The sequence below is a fragment of the Hoplias malabaricus genome, chromosome 18 (genome assembly GCF_029633855.1).
Source record: "Hoplias malabaricus isolate fHopMal1 chromosome 18, fHopMal1.hap1, whole genome shotgun sequence".
Taxonomy (NCBI): Eukaryota; Metazoa; Chordata; class Actinopteri; order Characiformes; family Erythrinidae; genus Hoplias; species Hoplias malabaricus.
The window spans coordinates 26,913,932-26,935,128 of NC_089817.1; the positions used below are offsets into that span (position 1 = coordinate 26,913,932).

The 21,197-nt window shown below is 48.2% G+C and overlaps 1 protein-coding gene across 4 annotated transcripts in view; it reads right to left on the reverse strand.

Moving 5' to 3' along the window:
* Positions 1-4,849: 4,849 nt before the first annotated feature.
* Positions 4,850-21,197, reverse strand: part of bmpr1bb (bone morphogenetic protein receptor, type IBb) — a 124,430-nt gene continuing 108,082 nt past the window's right edge. For all 4 annotated transcript variants that reach the window (XM_066650587.1, XM_066650589.1, XM_066650588.1 and 1 more), the window contains exons 5-14: positions 20,761-20,920; positions 20,120-20,222; positions 17,431-17,533; positions 14,612-14,708; positions 12,491-12,629; positions 12,146-12,338; positions 10,564-10,861; positions 9,123-9,298; positions 6,988-7,118; positions 4,850-6,045 (exon numbers count right to left, since the gene is read on the reverse strand). In XM_066650587.1, coding sequence (XP_066506684.1) covers positions 5,920-6,045; positions 6,988-7,118; positions 9,123-9,298; positions 10,564-10,861; positions 12,146-12,338; positions 12,491-12,629; positions 14,612-14,708; positions 17,431-17,533; positions 20,120-20,222; positions 20,761-20,920 — 1,526 coding nt within the window. In that variant the 3' untranslated portion in view covers positions 4,850-5,919. The remainder of the gene's footprint in view (positions 6,046-6,987; positions 7,119-9,122; positions 9,299-10,563; positions 10,862-12,145; positions 12,339-12,490; positions 12,630-14,611; positions 14,709-17,430; positions 17,534-20,119; positions 20,223-20,760; positions 20,921-21,197) is intronic.

Below are 21,197 nucleotides of genomic sequence, written 5' to 3' on the forward strand. Positions count from 1 at the left end.
CCTGGAGGAAACCCACACAGACACAGGGAGAACACACCACACTCCTCACAGACATTCACCTGGAGGAAACCCACACAGACACAGGGAGAACACACCACACTCCTCACAGACAGTCACCCGGAGGAAACCCACGCAGACACAGGGAAAACACACCACGCTCCTCACAGACAGTCACCTGGAGGAAACCCACGCAGACACAGGGAGAACACACCACACTCCTCACAGACAGTCACCTGGAGGAAACCCACGCAGACACAGGGAGAACACACCACACTCCTCACAGACATTCACCTGGAGGAAACCCACGCAGACACAGGGAGAACACACCACACTCCTCACAGACATTCACCCGGAGAAAACCCACGCAGACACAGGGAGAACACACCACACTCCTCACAGACATTCACCCGGAGGAAACCCACGCAGACACAGGGAAAACACACCACGCTCCTCACAGACAGTCACCCGGAGGAAACCCACGCAGACACAGGGAGAACACACCACACTCCTCACAGACAGTCACCCGGAGGAAACCCACGCAGACACAGGGAGAACACACCACACTCCTCACAGACAGTCACCTGGAGGAAACCCACGCAGACACAGGGAGAACACACCACACTCCTCACAGACATTCACCTGGAGGAAACCCACACAGACACAGGGAGAACACACCACACTCCTCACAGACAGTCACCCGGAGGAAACCCACGCAGCCACAGGGAAAACACACCACGCTCCTCACAGACAGTCACCTGGAGGAAACCCACGCAGACACGGAGAACACACCACACTCCTCACAGACAGTCACCTGGAGGAAACCCACGCAGACACAGGGAGAACACACCACACTCCTCACAGACATTCACCCGGAGGAAACCCACGCAGACACAGGGAGAACACACCACACTCCTCACAGACATTCACCCGGAGGAAACCCACGCAGACACAGGGAGAACACACCACACTCCTCACAGACAGTCACCTGGAGGAAACCCACGCAGACACAGGGAGAACACACCACACTCCTCACAGACAGTCACCTGGAGGAAACCCACGCAGACACAGGGAGAACACACCACACTCCTCACAGACAGTCACCTGGAGGAAACCCACGCAGACACAGGGAGAACACACCACACTCCTCACAGACATTCACCCGGAGGAAACCCACGCAGACACAGGGAAAACACACCACGCTCCTCACAGACATTCACCCGGAGGAAACCCACGCAGACACAGGGAGAACACACCACACTCCTCACAGACATTCACCTGGAGGAAACCCACACAGACACAGGGAGAACACACCACACTCCTCACAGACAGTCACCCGGAGGAAACCCACGCAGACACAGGGAAAACACACCACGCTCCTCACAGACAGTCACCTGGAGGAAACCCACGCAGACACAGGGAGAACACACCACACTCCTCACAGACAGTCACCTGGAGGAAACCCACGCAGACACAGGGAGAACACACCACACTCCTCACAGACATTCACCTGGAGGAAACCCACGCAGACACAGGGAGAACACACCACACTCCTCACAGACATTCACCCGGAGAAAACCCACGCAGACACAGGGAGAACACACCACACTCCTCAAAGACATTCACCCGGAGGAAACCCACGCAGACACAGGGAAAACACACCACGCTCCTCACAGACAGTCACCCGGAGGAAACCCACGCAGACACAGGGAGAACACACCACACTCCTCACAGACAGTCACCTGGAGGAAACCCACGCAGACACAGGGAGAACACACCACACTCCTCACAGACATTCACCTGGAGGAAACCCACACAGACACAGGGAGAACACACCACACTCCTCACAGACAGTCACCCGGAGGAAACCCACGCAGACACAGGGAAAACACACCACGCTCCTCACAGACAGTCACCTGGAGGAAACCCACGCAGACACGGAGAACACACCACACTCCTCACAGACAGTCACCTGGAGGAAACCCACGCAGACACAGGGAGAACACACCACACTCCTCACAGACATTCACCCGGAGGAAACCCACGCAGACACAGGGAGAACACACCACACTCCTCACAGACATTCACCCGGAGGAAACCCACGCAGACACAGGGAGAACACACCACACTCCTCACAGACATTCACCCGGAGGAAACCCACGCAGACACAGGGAGAACACACCACACTCCTCACAGACAGTCACCTGGAGGAAACCCACGCAGACACAGGGAGAACACACCACACTCCTCACAGACAGTCACCTGGAGGAAACCCACGCAGACACAGGGAGAACACACCACACTCCTCACAGACAGTCACCTGGAGGAAACCCACGCAGACACAGGGAGAACACACCACACTCCTCACAGACATTCACCCGGAGGAAACCCACGCAGACACAGGGAAAACACACCACGCTCCTCACAGACATTCACCCGGAGGAAACCCACGCAGACACAGGGAGAACACACCACACTCCTCACAGACAGTCACCTGGAGGAAACCCACGCAGACACAGGGAGAACACACCACACTCCTCACAGACAGTCACCTGGAGGAAACCCACGCAGACACAGGGAGAACACACCACACTCCTCACAGACATTCACCTGGAGGAAACCCACGCAGACACAGGGAGAACACACCACACTCCTCACAGACAGTCACCCGGAGGAAAACCCACGCAGACACAGGGAGAACACACCACGCTCCTCACAGACATTCACCCGGAGGAAACCCACGCAGACACAGGGAAAACACACCACGCTCCTCACAGACATTCACCCGGAGGAAACCCACGCAGACACAGGGAGAACACACCACGCTCCTCACAGACATTCACCCGGAGGAAACCCACGCAGACACAGGGAAAACACACCACGCTCCTCACAGACAGTCACCTGGAGGAAACCCACGCAGACACAGGGAGAACACACCACACTCCTCACAGACAGTCACCTGGAGGAAACCCACGCAGACACAGGGAGAACACACCACACTCCTCACAGACATTCACCTGGAGGAAACCCACGCAGACACAGGGAGAACACACCACACTCCTCACAGACATTCACCCGGAGAAAACCCACGCAGACACAGGGAGAACACACCACACTCCTCACAGACATTCACCCGGAGGAAACCCACGCAGACACAGGGAAAACACACCACGCTCCTCACAGACAGTCACCCGGAGGAAACCCACGCAGACACAGGGAGAACACACCACACTCCTCACAGACATTCACCCGGAGGAAACCCACGCAGACACAGGGAGAACACACCACACTCCTCACAGACAGTCACCTGGAGGAAACCCACGCAGACACAGGGAGAACACACCACACTCCTCACAGACATTCACCCGGAGGAAACCCACGCAGACACAGGGAAAACACACCACGCTCCTCACAGACATTCACCCGGAGGAAACCCACGCAGACACAGGGAGAACACACCACACTCCTCACAGACAGTCACCTGGAGGAAACCCACGCAGACACAGGGAGAACACACCACACTCCTCACAGACAGTCACCTGGAGGAAACCCACGCAGACACAGGGAGAACACACCACACTCCTCACAGACATTCACCTGGAGGAAACCCACGCAGACACAGGGAGAACACACCACACTCCTCACAGACAGTCACCCGGAGGAAAACCCACGCAGACACAGGGAGAACACACCACGCTCCTCACAGACATTCACCCGGAGGAAACCCACGCAGACACAGGGAAAACACACCACGCTCCTCACAGACATTCACCCGGAGGAAACCCACGCAGACACAGGGAGAACACACCACGCTCCTCACAGACATTCACCCGGAGGAAACCCACGCAGACACAGGGAAAACACACCACGCTCCTCACAGACAGTCACCTGGAGGAAACCCACGCAGACACAGGGAGAACACACCACACTCCTCACAGACAGTCACCTGGAGGAAACCCACGCAGACACAGGGAGAACACACCACACTCCTCACAGACATTCACCTGGAGGAAACCCACGCAGACACAGGGAGAACACACCACACTCCTCACAGACATTCACCCGGAGAAAACCCACGCAGACACAGGGAGAACACACCACACTCCTCACAGACATTCACCCGGAGGAAACCCACGCAGACACAGGGAAAACACACCACGCTCCTCACAGACAGTCACCCGGAGGAAACCCACGCAGACACAGGGAGAACACACCACACTCCTCACAGACATTCACCCGGAGGAAACCCACGCAGACACAGGGAGAACACACCACACTCCTCACAGACATTCACCCGGAGGAAACCCACGCAGACACAGGGAAAACACACCACGCTCCTCACAGACAGTCACCCGGAGGAAACCCACGCAGACACAGGGAGAACACACCACACTCCTCACAGAACCCACAACCTCCAGGCCCCTGGTGCTGTGTGACTGCGACACTAACCTGCTGCGCCCCTGTGCCGCCCCGAGGATGGTAATGGTGATGTTAAAAATAAACGCTGGATGTTTTTGCTGCATAAACTCCACAAACAGCATAAATGCACCTCAGAGAGAGAAATGAAGAAAAGGAAAGGGAAAGTCCTTCAATATCCAATTTAAAACACACTCTCTGACCACCTGGTGCTTTTTTATTCACTCATTTTCACTGCACACTTTACAGCTGCTGCTTCTGTTTATTTACTCTGATGAGAAAAGCTTGTGCTATTGAGGGAAAATAAGTAGTGCTTTTTTTTTCTGAAGCATTTCCGCAGTCTTTTTGATGGTGGAAACTTGTTCCACTTTGATCTGGAAGCATTTTTTTTCTGCTTTGAAGATTGAGGCAAGGACACACCGTGAGGAGGATTTTGAAGCTTTTATTTTTTTATTATTGGGAGGGGGATGTTAAACTGATACATACAACCTTAGGAGACCATTCGTCCACTCCATTTACATAGAGGTGTTACTGTAAGCTCACGTACTAAAACTTACAAGTACGATGTTAAATAAGGCACAAGCAAAAACAAAAACAAGGTGGAAACAGATGGGGGAGGAACTGGAGAAAAAGAAAAACATTTATTCAATCCGTAATTACATTTCAGCTTCAGTATTTACATTCATATTTTGGATTACAGTTATGTACACGGTAAACACAAAACAACGTGACTGAGAAAAGAAAACAAAACGCCTACAGTAGGTGTGTGTCACGTGTCCAACTTTACCTTCATTAACCATCGATAAGAGTCTCACACATCAGTGAAAAAAGCAGGGACGGCTTCAGGGCGAGAGAAAAACACTCGGACGTCAATGAGGAGCAAGGGTCCAGGACTTTAACAGCACTTCGGGAGATCGGATTTTGGCAATTGACTTTTTTATTTTTTTAGTGATTATTGGTTAATATCTATTGTATGGGTTTAGGCTTGGCTTTGACTCCAGTCCCATGCGCAGATGTAAAGAGAGAAGGGTGAGGATGTACCGTAAAACCTGAACAGGGCTGTAATCAGACATCAGAATAATCAGATAACTGCCAAAATATGATACCCCTCATGTTACTGATGGATGTAAACCCAGTGAGAGTAGTCCTGTTCCAGTCTCCGGTCTGTTCTTGTTGGGATTATGGTTGATTTTCAAACAAACAAGCCCCGATAAAAAAAAAGACACCAAAAGGAGGGAGCAGAAAGGTCTGACATCAAATACATGGCTTTAGGTGATGGCTAGTGTTCCCTCCCCACGCTGTCCTTCATGTTTACGTGTGGAGGGTTTGTTGAGTGCCAGCAGGGGGCACTCTCTCTCCTCTCTGCTGGCTGTTGGGAGCTTTCACGGAAAGCAGGATGAAGCCCCCGGAGGGTGCCTCAGAACAGTCCCTCAGCAGACTGAGCCGTGGCTGCGGAGCCGGGGCTGCGGAGCTGCCTCTCTCTCTCTTAGCTGCCGTGGGTCTCCCTCACAGCTTAATGTCCTGTGACTCGGACATCTTGGCCAGAGTCTTCTTCACCCTCAGAGCGGTGAGACGTGAGGCTGGGTTGTGCGCCCAGCATTCAGTCATCAGCTTTCCCATCTGCCTCAGACACTAGACACACACACACACAGTCAGTGAGTATAACTACTATACATTAAACATTAACATCAAAATGACCTTGAATCTACACTCTTTGTCCAGTTTTTCAGCTCCACTGACCACACAGCAGCATTTTGTAGTTCTACAATTACAGACTGTAGTCCATATGTTGCTCTGCATACTTTGTTAGCCCCCTTTCACCATGTTCTTCAACAGAGCAGGTGTGATGTGGTGGTGGATCACCCTCAGCGACACAGACGTGGTGGTGGTGTGTTAGCGTGTGTTGTGCTGGTGCGAGTGGATCAGACACAGCAGCGCTGCTGGAGTTGCTGGACTGAGAGCAATCCAGTTGATGTTGACCACTGATGAAGGACCAGAGGACGGCCAAGTCTCTGAGCTACTGTCTCTGACTTTACATCGACCAGGTGGATCAACGACGTAGTCCTTCAGTGGACCGTGAATGGACACAGTGTTTAAAAACTCCAGCAACAATGCTGTGTCTGATCCACTCGCACCAGCACAACATCCACCACCCACATAATAGGCTACCTGCTCTGTGAAGGTCCTGAGGGGGCCTGAGGAGGTGAATAAAGTATGCAGAGCAACAGAGTAGAAGTAGAAGACACCTAGAAAAGCACAATCCATCAGTATTTGACTGAAGTACATGTCTGTGAGTAATTGTAACTAGTCAACAGCCAAAGTGGTGTTGTCTCTTGATGAGATGTGAAGCCGGCGGCTGATGGAGGTGAGAGAGGACGTTGCTGGGCAGGACTACGGTTTCCTGGCTGATGTGTGTGATGATGTAATCAAAGCTAAAGTAAAAATGAGTTTAGAGGAGGTCAGAAGTCTCTGGACTTGGATGAAAGATCGCAGAAAACACAGAGTCAAGAACTCAGGTAGACTTCGGGTCAAGAGAGATATCGATTGTTTGTGCGCATGAATTTTGATGAGTACCTCATCGCTGGTCCAGCGATTGGCGAAGGAAGGCCGCTGTCTCTTTATACACACCACCTCCCTCATGTCCTCGTAGGACGGGTCAGTGGGCACCAGGTCATGGTAAGGCAACTGATACTCCTCCACGATTCCTGCAGGAATAAACACAGCTGCATACGTGAAGGGAAAAAGTGCATTGTTTGTTTGAAAGAACCGTCTTCAATAATTCATGTTCCTTCATTCATAATTCACACCAGAACCCAAAGATGTGAGTTATTATTGAGCTGTTTTCAGGCTCAGAGTTGAACGAGCATGTTTTAAAGCTGCTGCGGGATGCAGCTGTATTCTTCATGGGAGTCTAGCTCTTATAAACTGGACAAAATGCTACTGCAATCATCAAAACAAAAACGGATGCGTATTTATGAACAGCTGGAGTGAGAATGTGAAGGACAGATGTTTTCTGAGCTGCTCTAACAGCGCTTAAAATAAAGTGACAGAAATTACTATTATTTTCATCATTATTGTGATGCATCGTTCTCATGTAGAAGAACATATCGAGTAGAAGTCGATTTACGAACACTGTATCAATCATGTCATATTCGTATCAGCTCCCGTAATCTCTTGCTGTGGTGGGTCCAGGGCGACAAGAACACTGCATCATTCATTCCTTCATTCATTATCTGTAACCCTTATCCAGTTCAGGGTTGCAGTGGGTCCAGAGCCTACCTGGAATCATTGGGCGCAAGGCGGGAACACACCCTGGAGGGGGGCACCAGTCCTTCACAGGACACACACACACACACATTCACTCACACACTCACACCTACGGACACTTTTGAGTCGCCAATCAACCTACCAACGTGTGTTTTTGGACCGTGGGAGGAAACCTACGCGGACACAAGGAGAACACCACAGTCCTCACAGACAGTCACCCGGAGGAAACCCACGCAGACACAGAGAGAACACACCACATTCCTCACAGTCAGTCACCTGGAGGAAACCCACACAGACACAGAGAGAACACACCACACTCCTCACAGACAGTCACCCGGAGGAAACCCACACAGACACAGGGAGAACACACCACACTCCTCACAGACAGTCACCCAGAAGAAACCCACACAGACACAGGGAGAACACACCACATTCCTCACAGACAGTCACCCACAAGAAACCCACACAGACACAGGGAGAACACACCACACTCCTCACAGACAGTCACCCACAAGAAACCCACACAGACACAGGGAGAACACACCACATTCCTCACAGACAGTCACCCACAAGAAACCCACACAGACACAGGGAGAACACACCACATTCCTCACAGACAGTCACCCGGAGGAAACCCACACAGACACAGGGAGAACACACCACACTCCTCACAGACAGTCACCCAGAAGAAACCCACACAGACACAGGGAGAACACACCACATTCCTCACAGACAGTCACCCACAAGAAACCCACACAGACACAGGGAGAACACACCACACTCCTCACAGACCGTCACCCGGAGGAAACCCACACAGACACAGAGAGAACACACCACACTCCTCACAAGACAGTCACCCGGAGGAGCCGTTTAGCTGTTTTCGCTCAGTTCTCTTTCTTCTCAGTTTTTACTCCATGCTCTTATTTCTCCACTCCCGTGTTTGTTTCTCTGTTTGACCTTTGTGGCTCTCATGACGCTGTGATTGGAGAGACTCGTACGAGGAGGCGGGACAATCCTAAAAACCCCTGCACTTGACTTAAGAAGTGGAGCAATATCTTAACACCTAAACCAATCCTTTCCTTTTTCTGACTTAGGTGGCCCACACACCACTGACTGGGTGGTCTTGTTTCACAGTGTGTGGGCTGGTAGGCTCCAGATCCCCAAATGCATGTGCACATGTGCTGAACATATCATTTATTCATAACATGTCCCTTTTAGTCCATTTTTAAGCAAATATTTTTGTACTAATACAGATTCTGCCTTTTCTCAAGTGGGCTGCAGGATGTTTAAACTCTGTGCTGTATCTGATGTCATGGTGTGTGTATTATGGGGAAACCCTTTAATGTGACAATAATGATGTTTGTTTTAAAAAGAAAGGAAAGAACACGTTGACAATCATCCAACATCCTGGTCTTTTCCCTGAGCCGTCCACTCTTACTGACCTCCTGACACACATCTCCTGGCGATCTCCCACAGGATCAGGCCGAAGCTGTACATGTCGGCCATGATGTAGGACTGGAAATGGTTGCGGTTCAGGGTCTCATCCAGCACTTCGGGGGGCATGTAGCGCTTGGTGCCCACCCGTGTGTTGGGGGGAATATCCACCTCGTTTGTGTCACTGTGTCACAAAGCAAACAGATGTTATGTTAAAGAACAGTCGTAAACACACACACAACAGCTCAGGTAGTCTGACTGCAATGGGTTTAGGGGTCCTACTGTATCAAAACCCCTGAATAATGTGTCCATGGAGATTTAGCGCTCAGCCTTTAGTGACTCTCAGCGGTGATTTTTATCTGAAAAGACGGGCATTTTCAATTCACGATGAAAAAGACCGGCTGTTTGCAGTGTGTTTTATTACACTGCACATCAGCGATGGAATATTTATTGGCTGCAGCTCTAGCGTCGCAGCCGAGGGGAGACAGCCACAATGACATTTAGAGCAGACGCAAGGAAATTTTATCTGTTTTTTTATTGCTGTGTCAGTGGTCCGCAAGTACGAGCACTCAGGGTTTTTCGTGACTGAAATGTATGCTCATCATCCCCATTGAATCTGGTCAAAAACTGTATATTAACATTTATATTTATATTTAAATAATTGGCTTACAACAGCACACTTGATTTAACATAATGATGCATTAATGAATTGGTAAAACTAGGTACTGGATTCCCATTTGATCACCTCAAATAATACTGGACTACCACGAGGAGAGACGCAGAAAGGGTTAAACCAACATGTTCACACACAATAAAACACTACTTACTCTAATAACGTTATTTGGTTTTATTCTGATATTAGTGTGTGTGTGGTTTGGGGAGGTGTTTGTTTTTTGCGCAAATAAACAGTCATTTAAAATGGTAGTACATTTAGCCTATTTATAAGTAATGTATAAGTAGATGAGAGTAGACAGTTACAAGGTTATAAGCGCTCGTCTTGATATTCAAAGCGTTTTACACTCTTGTTTAGGACTCTTTGAGTTGCCTCAGAAAACACCAATGTGCAGCATCTACCTGGAGGGGGCAATGGCAGTATGAGGGTACTATTAGGTAGAGAGGCTGTGTATTTAATCATGGGGGTGATTAGCAGGTCAAAAGTGCCCACAATGGCACATCTAGGTAGAAAACGCACTAGGAACAGAGAGTCAGGACCCTGGCTTTCTGTCTCATCAAAGAAATGGTGCCTTGTGTTTGTCACTGTATTTGGGCACTGAGATCAGACCATATGAACAGTCTCCCATCCAAGTACTGTGGATTTGTATGCACTGGTGTCCAGGCACTACAGCTACACGTGTAGAATGAACCTAACAATAAAGGCTAATCAGCAGACAAAGCTATGCCCGAGTCATCTGTATAATAACTTTGTGAAGCAAAGCTGTCGACCCCTACCTGATGAATTTGACGGCGAGCCCGAGGTCAGCGATGCAGCAGGTGCCGTTCTTCTTCACCAGGATGTTCTTGCTCTTCAGGTCTCTGTGGGCGATGGCGGGTTTGCCCTGAGTGCCGAAGATCTCCGTGTGCAGGTGGCAGAGGCCCGAGACAGCCGAGTAGGCGAGCCGCAGCAGAGCGCGAGTGTCCAGTGTGGTGGACTTGAGGTAGTCGTACAGAGAGCCGCTCTCGTGGTAGTCTGTGATCAGATAGAGCTGCGTCCAGGAACCCGTGCCCTTAATGTCCGCCGCAATGAAGCCTGAGGAACAGATGCACAGCCATGAGGCTCGACGTACTCCAGAAGATCCATATGTTACTACTGACCGCAGTTCATGACCAGGACACTGGGCTACATCTGTGTTTATTGTGCTCAGTGATGAGCCGAGCAGCACAGTGTGTCTAATAGGGAAACTGTCTTGGATTACTCACTGTACAGGTCTTTTTTTTTTCTTCCACATATTAAATGTGCTATAATCATCATTGCATATCAGTACAACAACATCTGGTGAACACACAGCCGCCATGCACAAGGTCACGTCAGCTGTGGATGTTGAGGGAGAAGAAAACACTGTTTCTTCCCTCTCCCAATCACAGTTATGACAGTCTTAGGACTCAAACCAGTGTTCTTTTGGTCCCTGGCACACTTCTCAAAGCCCTGGCTGCCCCCTGTGGTATTCATTCATTCATTATCTGTAACCCTTATCCAGTTCAGGGTCGCGGTGGGTCCAGAGCCTACCTGGAAACATTGGGCGCAAGGCAGGGAATACACCCTGGAGGGGGAGCCAGTCCTTCACAGGGCAACACAGACACACACACACACACACACCTATGGACATTTTGGAGTCACCAATCCACCTGCCAACGTGTGTTTTCGGACTGTGGGAGGAAACCGGAGCACCTGTAGGAAACCCACACAGACACAGGGAGAACACAACAACTCCTCACAGACAGTCACCCGGAGGAAACCCACGCAGACACAGGGAGAACACACCACACTCCTCACAGACAGTCACCCGGAAGAAACCCACGCAGACACAGGGAGAACACACCATACTCCTCACAGACAGTCACCCGGAGCTGTGTGACTGCGACACCTACCTGCTGCACCACCGTGCCGCCCCCCCTGTGGTACATTTATGCTAAACGTTTTTAATGAAAGTGTATTAATGAATAACATTATTCAAATGTTCTTGTCATGTGCGAAATCTAAGCTTTTAAACTCTTAGTAGGACCTGAGGAAGCTGTAAATAAAAATGAAGCCATTGTAGATGATTCTTTTAAATGTATGTGAGCTGTAAATAAATAAAAAAATCAGAATGTATTATATTTCAGAAAGGAACACAAATATTAAGGAAGGTGACTTGCAAACTGTCATAAAAACGTTTTATATGAATATTCATAACAATCTAAATGATATAAACAGAATAAAGCGGTATTACGTCTTATAAAAAGTGTTATTACCAGACGCTCAGCATATTATAAAAGCACGGTGAATCGTTAACATGTCAGTGGGTGTTATCTGTGGCAGGGCGCTGGTAGTTACCCAGGATGTTTTCGTGCCTCATGAGCACAGTCTGGTAAATTTCGGTCTCTCTGAACCAGCTGGCCTCCTCTGTGGTGAAGAAGACCTTGACGGCAACTCTCTCTCCCCTCCAGCGGCCCATCCACACCTCTCCATAGCGGCCCTTCCCGATCTGCTTCACCATCTGGATCTGCTTAGCTATGGTGCGCTGCACCTGTGGAGTGGAGTAGAGTCAGAGTCTCAAAGGTGAGGCGCTGGATTCCACTCGAATGAGGGCTATCATTGGTACAACTTCAGGCCCGCTCAGAGGGGTGAATCAACAGCCGTGTGTCTCGCGTGTGTGTATGTGTAGCTCTTCAGTCTCACCAGTAGGGGGAGTCCTGAGCCGCTGCCAGAGCTCTGGGACTGCTCGATCAAGTCTTTGAGAGATTCTCCTGGGGGGATATATGTCTCGTCCTGCTCCAGACCCATACTGTAGCGCGGTCTCAGCTCCTGGCGCTTGTACCTAGTTCACACACAAGTGTGTATATTACCATTGTGAGGCCCAGCAGCGCAGTTCAAAACACACACAGACAGATATAACTGAATAAAGACAGTAAAGGGCAAAGAAATGCAGTTTAGGATCCATCAGAAAGGGCCAAGTAATCATTGCAAAATTACAACACAATGTAGATAAATGAGAGAGTGTATGAGATATAAAGATAATACAGCTACAATAATGTACCGGCACACAGCAGGATACTGAGGAGATATGGGGCACTATCTGCTATCTGGAAAGTGACTTAGCTATAAACTTCATATGGATCATTTCACTACTGCAGGACCATGTGGGCATCAGCAGACTTTACTAATGAACCCTCGGGGGTTGTAACAGGGCTGAACATCCAGGCTAATGTTAGTCATTCCTTGCATAGGACAAGTGTTATACAACACGCCTCTGTCAGTTTCAAGACAAACGTTTAAAATACCTGTTACAAAGCTGAAATGAGTGTATGTATGTGTAGCTATAATCTGGGAAACAGAGCTGAGGGGTTAACCCTGAGAGAATCAACAGATGCTGAAAACAGTTATATTTTCTATTTCATATAAAAGACATGACTTTCTCTTGACCCTGTGATTAGACAATTTCAAGTGGCTTTTTTCTCTTCCGTTAGCAGTGTGTAAATATGTTAACATACGTAACCAACACAAACAGAATGTGTGACACACGACCACTGAACCGTGCATAAACATTAGCTGTAAATATTATATTTATTGTAGTATTTGACACATACATTAATCATCAAGACAGTGGGAAAAGAGAAAATTGTCATTTTAAGGGGCCAACTACGGTGGCGCAGCAGGTTAGTGTCGCAGTCACACAGCTTCAGGGGCCTGGAGGTTGTGGGTTTGAGTCCCGCTCCGGGTGACTGTCTGTGAGGAGTGTGGTGTGTTCTCTCTGTGTCTGCGCGGGTTTCCTCCGGGTGACTGTCTGTGAGGAGTTTGATGTGTTCTCCCTGTGTCTGCGTGGGTTTCCTCCGGGTGACTGTCTGTGAGGGGTGTGGTGTGTTCTCCCTGTGTCTGTGTGGGTTTCCTCCGGGTGACTGTCTGTGAGGTGTGTGGTGTGTTCTCCCTGTGTCTGTGTGGGTTTCCTCCGGGTGACTGTCTGTGAGGAGTGTGGTGTGTTCTCCCTGTGTCTGCGTGGGTTTCCTCCGGGTGACTGTCTGTGAGGAGTTTGATGTGTTCTCCCTGTGTCTGCGTGGGTTTCCTTCGGGTGACTGTCTGTGAGGAGTTTGGTGTGTTCTCCCTGTGTCTTCATGGGTTTCCTCTGGTGACTGTCTGTGAGGAGTGTGGTGTGTTCTCCCTGTGTCTGCGTGGGTTTCCTCTGGGTGACTGTCTGTGAGGAGTTTGGTGTGTTCTCCCTGTGTCTGTGTGGGTTTCCTCCGGGTGACTGTCTGTGAGGAGTTTGGTGTGTTCTCTCTGTGTCTGTGTGGGTTTCCTCCGGGTGACTGTCTGTGAGGAGTGCGGTGTGTTCTCCCTGTGTCTGTGTGGGTTTCCTCCGGGTGCTCCGGTTTCCTCCCACGGCCCAAAAACACATGTTGGTAGGTTTTAGGTCACAACTAGCTGAAATCCCACATATATTTGTACATGTGTACATACATTCCTTCCATATTGAGCATATATTGGCCCATATCTTCTCACTGTTTTTCTATTTACTGGTACATTACATACTGTGTGTACTCATTAATCATTCTATTGTTATGGTGCATTTTCATTAGATTCAAAGAATCAGATCAGGAATTGGTAAATAAATCTAGAGATTTTAGAGGTGATTTCTTGATAACTGAGAAAGTAAATTACAACGTCTATAATACAGAACATTCAGTGGCTTCATATTCAAAATGTGATGATGAACTCAAGGCTGATAGCCTGTGAAGAAATTATTACCACAATAAATAACTCCAATACATTATCATTTTAAAACACATGCAACACATAGGCGTTTACCTGAAGTAACAGAAGACGATGATGAGGACGAGGACGATGCTGCACACCGTCACAGAGATGAACAGAGCCATGTGGTGGATGTTGCTGTCCACATACTCTGCAGAGGAGAGAGACACAGAATGAGCTGTTACATTGAATAAAGAAATGATCGGGATTCTTTAAGTCAGGGGTCACAGTGCGTCGACCGGCCAATCACAACGCGCCAGTCGCGGCTCATTTAAATAATGTGAATCAGCCTTTTCCCACATGAAAATAATTAAGTCCAAGTATGGGTCCACATTCTCTGTTGATTTCTTGGTCCCATAAAACAACAAGAATAAAACCTCTCCAAACCCTAGCACCCCAGCCATCCATAAAGCCCTTTGACTTCTTGGTGTACAAACATCTAGAATTCATTTTTAAATAAAATGAACAAAGAATAATAACAAGAACTAATACGTTTACAATGCACGTGTAACGTAAATGCTATAATCTTCGTGACATAAATGATTGGCCGTACTAGTTCTACAAACACTAAAAGTATCACACAAAACCTTTACAACTACGACTCTGTGATGCGTTTTTCTCTTAGCTCTGCCCTACACTTTCCTGTACCACAATCACATAATGGCAAACACATGTAAACAAAGACATTGATATGAAGCACCAAAGCTTCTCAAGGACTTCTAATAAGAAGGGTATGTATTTTGGACCCTTCCCTCCGGCAAAACTAGGCTTGCCTTGTTTTTCACTCCTTTAAAATTGCTATTGGTCCAATTAACTGCAAATGTTCTTCTGAAAGAAGCACTGTACTTCCTTAATTACACCCTCACTCCTCTCCCCTGTTCTATTTTCATCTGCTCCACTCTGTCTGAGCGATGTAATATTGTGTTATTCCTCCATTTTATCGTATTCCACTGTATTCTATATGTATTTCTGCAGTCCTATTCTATTCTGTTTGGTTCTGTTCGGTTTTGTAATCAGTTCCATTCTAATTTGATGTAATGTAATCAAATCTAAATCTGTTTCCTGACCTAGTCTAGTCCAGTCTAGTCTAATCAAGTCAAGACTAGTTTTTTCCCCTTCTGCTCTCTAGCCCTTTCAGAGTTGAGTTTGTGTGTGTGTGTGTGTGTGTGTGTGTGTGGAGGGGGAAACTGAAGTCGTGATCGATCACATCCCCTTCCTGCTGCACTCTGATCAGGTTGCTGATTGACGACACCGTTGAGAGCCCAGGGCTGTACTGTTCTCTCTGGGACTCTAACCTTACTGCCAAGCCCCTGCCTGATATGCACACACACACACACACACACACACACACACACACACACACACACACACACAGACACACACACAGAAGGAAACACAAACACTGACAGATGCACATTCACACAAACATATACCTGTGGTTCTCCAATGTGCTCGCTCCAATGTGCTCTCTCTCTCTCTCTCTCTCTCTCTCTCTCTCTCACACACACACACACACACACACACACACACACACACACACACACAGACACACACACAGACACACACACACACACAGAAGGAAACACAAACACTGACAGATGCACATTCACACAAACATATACCTGTGGTGCTCCAATGTGCTCTCTCTCTCTCTCTCTCTCTCTCTCTCTCTCTCTCTCTCTCTCTCTCTCTCTCTCTCTCTTTCTCTCACTCTCTCTCTCTCTCTCTCTCTCTCTCACACATACCCACACCCACAGAAAGAAACACAAACACACAAACACTGACAGATGCACATTCACACAAACATATACCTGTGGTGCTCCAATGTGCGCACTCTCTCTCTCTCTCTCTCTCTCTCTCTCTCTCTCTCTCTCTCTCTCTCACACACACACACACACACACACACACCTCAGTGCTCAGGCTCAGACTAACACACACTGACAACCAGCTTCCACTTGATTCAACTCTCAGTCCGTCTCTCTGCTGGAAGAGAAGCTACTTGTAAGACTGTGTTAAGGAAAGAAGTTGTCTTTCTAACAGAGTAATTAATTTGTCCCAGTGTCTCCGGTGTCGTCGTTACAGAAACACTACACCCCCCCCACACACACACAGCAGAGCCCCCACCCCTCCCCTCCAAACACATCCCCCTCCACGGTCTGAATGTGAGAGGTGGCATGTCTCGCAGTGTGACAGATGGACAGATAGCTGCTCGCTGCTGAGGCTGGAAACCCGAGCCCTCCCAGGAGTGAGGCTGTCCTTTTCATTAGAGAGTGAGAGAACAAGCAAAACCGCCAGCTCTGCTTCACCTGCACACCTCACCCCACACCCACCCCCCACTCCCTCCCTGTCCTGGACCCCACTCAGGCTGGGCCTAAAACCTGCGGTTTTGTAACGCTTTAACCTGTCACAAACCATCAGCAACGAGCTGGAGACCAGTGCTCCTCTGAGCTTCTCACACGGAGGAAGGGGAGTGGTTTACAGCAGCAGCTCCATTGCAGTGTGTGTGTGTGTGTATGTGTGTGTGTGTGTGCTTGTGCTTGTGTGTGTAATAATAACAGGGCTGTTATTGTCCAGTATGTTGGACAATGTCACATCCAACATACTGGACAATAACAATAAAGACACTCCTTACTGCACTGTCAGTGTGAGGTACAGTGATGCTCCAATGTTATTGAGGGAGTTCCCACTTCAGCCAATTACAGAAGGACCCAGAGTCCATGTTTAGTGCTTCTCGAAGTTGGAGGACTGGATTAAAATCATGGCTCTCATTGGTAAGCAGATAAATTAAACGACCTCCCCAGGTAAAGCTAATCCAGAACAAATAGGGCTTATATCCTGCTCGTGGGTGGATTAAACGGGATGAAAAGCCTTACTGGGCGTGTTGACTGGAGGCAGGGTGGGTTGGAGGTCTCTGTTGCAGTAGTCCTGATCCGTACAGCACTCCAGTACCCTCCTCAGACGAGAGTTCCCTGTGTCCTGGGGATACAATTAATTTAATGCAGATTAACACCCAATGCTGCAACATTTAGCAGCTGTTAGTTCACAGTTATCACTGGCTGTGACCAAAGCCATATCATTTTACACAGTTTACAACTTGTAGCTGATTGAAACAAGTGAATAAATTCAGTCCCAATATTGACCATTATATCAGCTCCACTGACCACACAGGAGCACTTTGTACTTCTTCAATTACAGACTACACTCCACTCGTTTCTCTGTATTCGTTCTCATCCTCAATTCACCCTGCTCTTCATAGTCAGGACCCCCACAGGACCATCACAGAGCAGGTATGATCAGGGTGGTGGATCGTACTCAGTGACAATGATGTGGTGGTAGTAGTGTGTGTGGAGCTGGTTCGAGTGGATCAGACACAGCAGTGATGCTGGAGTTTTCCAATTTCCTTTGACCAGTGTAAAAAATGCAATACTAAAAAAATAATGGCATAAACATTTTGATAAGTCCTGTGTCCACGCACTGTCCACTCTGTAAGACACTCCTACCTCGCTGGTCCACCTTGTTGGTGTAAAGTCAGAGACAGTAGCTCATCTGTTGAAAACTTGCATTTGGTTGTTGGCTGGATATCTTTCATCACAGAACCACTCTCAGTCCAGCGGTGACATTGAGGGGTTTAAAAACTCCAGCGGCGCTGCTGTTTCTGATCCACCTGTACCAGCGTGACACAAACTAACACACCATCACTCCATCAGTGTCACTGCAGCACTGAGGATGATCCACCACCCAAATCATACCGACTCTGTGGGGTCCAGACCTTTGAAGAGCAGTGTGAGATGGGGGTACAGAAGTATGCAGAAAAACATTCCAGGAGGTCATCATGCCATATGTTAATCAGGGTGCTTAGGCCAGGGGGAGTTGCTCTAAGAAAGTCTGGTGCAACGTAGGCCCCACAGACGCAGAGACCTGAGGAACATGGGACCACGGCTCCAGCCGCAGAGAAGGAGTAGAACCGAGGGGAGGTGGGTGGAGAGGGTTGTGAGCAGGTGAGCAGCCACATGGGCTGCCACTGTAGGCTTTCTGCTGCTGTCTGCAGCTGGAGTTGTGGTCCTATGTTCCGCAAGGCTGTCAGACTCGCTTCCCTCCACTCAACGACTCTCCCTTCCTTCTCTGCTTTCCCATCGGGGACAGACAAGAAGAGCTGGGGTGGGACGGAGACGTGTTCTTTCACACAGAAAACAAGAGCTTGAAGGGAGGCGTCTACAACTGAAAAAGCATGGTCATCTTGTGACGTAATAAACATAAAATTTATAAAATGGCTGCTTTTAAAGCCATTGTAAAATACACAATACACACAACTACAACCACCTCACCACGTCTAAATTCCATATTAATGCGCCACTGTTTTAAACTCTGTCAGTTTGATTCAGTTCTCCCAGAACTGTATGATATCCGGACAGAAATACAGAACTATACATCGCTCTAAAATAGATCCAAGTCAGTGCCCTGAGCAGAGTGATATCAGGAGAGAAATACAGTGCTACAGAGCTGGGATATGTTAATGCTACTCAGCAAACTTCTTACACTTAAGGCTAAAAACACAGCCCTAGACAGCCCTGCAACTTCTCCTTCAGAGTGTGTCCCTTCAGAAAGAGGACAACAATATATGCATTCCTACTCAACTAAAAATATTAAAAAAATTGTTATAACACAGACATAGAAAGGGCAACAGTGGCGTATTTGCCAAATAGTGAACCCACATCCATCTGCGCTATTAAACCTCAGATCTTGCAGAATACTGACCTCACCTTGTCTTCTCCAGCAGTCGACATTAACCCTGTCAGTTTCAGCATTCATTCATTCATTCATTATCTGTAACCGCGGTGGGTCCAGAGCCTACCTGGAATCATTGGGCGCAAGGCAGGAATACACCCTGGAGGGGGCGCCAGTCCTTCACAGGGCAACACAGACACACACACACATTCACTCACACACTCACACCTACGGACACTTTTGAGTCACCAATCCACCTACCAACGTGTGTTTTTGGACTGTGGGAGGAAACCGGAGCACCCGGAGGAAACCCACACAGACACAGGGAGAACACACCACACTCCTCACAGACAGTCACCCGGAGCGGGAATCAAACCCACAACCTCCAGGTCCCTGGAGCTGTGTGACTGCAACACTACCTGCTGCTCCACACTGCCGCCCCAGTTTCAGCACATATTTGTTAATACGTTTAACCACTGAAAAACCAAATTCAATAAAATAACTACTAATTTGGTAACTACTAAAATGGTATCTACTTTACTAAAGCATTAAGCCACCCCCAGCCTCTCGTGGCTTAATGCTTTCATAAAAACCTCACAATGATGTCATGGAATTGGGCGTGGTTGCAGATTCAGCCCTCTGGAGTGTTCAGGGTTTTGGAGAAAATGATCCACCATTTGAGTGATAAAAATCTACTTATTAACATTTGTGTTGAGAAAAACACTAGCAACAACAGAACACACCATTATGCCTTCGTCTGAATACTTTTAATTTAGAGTTTAATTTAGACCACAATTTTAAGAACGTGACAGAAGAAATTAGGAATATGGTCCTCACCCGGCACTGAAACTCGGAGCCCACCAGTCCCAAACAGCCGGAGGTGAGAACAGGAGTACCACCTTCTTCCTCCTCCACCATGGTGAAGCAGTAGCCGTCCGTTCTGCAGATGTCATCACAGTTAAACGGTCATTACCATCATCCCTATCAGCGCTGACCTGACTTTGCTCAGAAACAGATGGCTTGTTTTAGGCCTGAAGCTCTGATGACATCAACAGCAAAGCCACAAAAACCGAGCCAGAACTAAATTGAATTTCATTCGCTCTTGCATCATGTTGAGTGCTGAGAGGCAAAACACCAGCGTAATGAACATGCCTGTATCTCAGTGAGCCTGATGGGCAAGGAGGAAATGCTAGATCTAGACTGACACAACTGGCTAGACTCAGGGGGAAGTCTTGTCTTTATGATAATAATCGTACACTGTAGTGATAGGCACATAAAGAAATGCATTACACTAGATATGAGCAGTGTAGGAACATCTCTGTGGTCAGCTGTGGGCTATAGCTTCTAAACATCATTCAAATATGTGCACTGTTTCCAGATCAATTGTGTCTCGTGACCTAGTGCATTAAAGGAATATAAAAGGGTCAAGTAGATTGAGTCTCTGTTTTATTTCTATGAACCCCACGTAGGGCGCTAACCTGCAGGTGTTATTGGTGGAGTCCTCTGGACAGTGGTGATAGCAGTAGCACCACAACATCCTCTCAGGGATCACAGGCACTGAGCTTCCACTGTCCTCCTTCCGGTTATCCATTGTCACCTTCCCAGAATTCCTTAGCAACATGGCGTCCAACACGTTTGCTGGAGGGGGGATAAAGAAAAGGCAAGTTTCAGGGAAGCATCCAAAAGACTTGCACTAGCTCTAACAAGATCGATAAATCACACATCACACAATCAAACATGGCTGCTGAACAACTGTAAATTGTAAAACTATAAACTGTAAAAACTGAGTAAATCTGATTTTCCGCTGGTGTTTGTCACGGCAGAAGATTTGGCCCTGTCACTGTTGCTTGGACTGTAATCAGCGAATCTGCCCATGACTGTGGTAAGTCCAAGGTCTGTTTAGAAGACTTTGCCT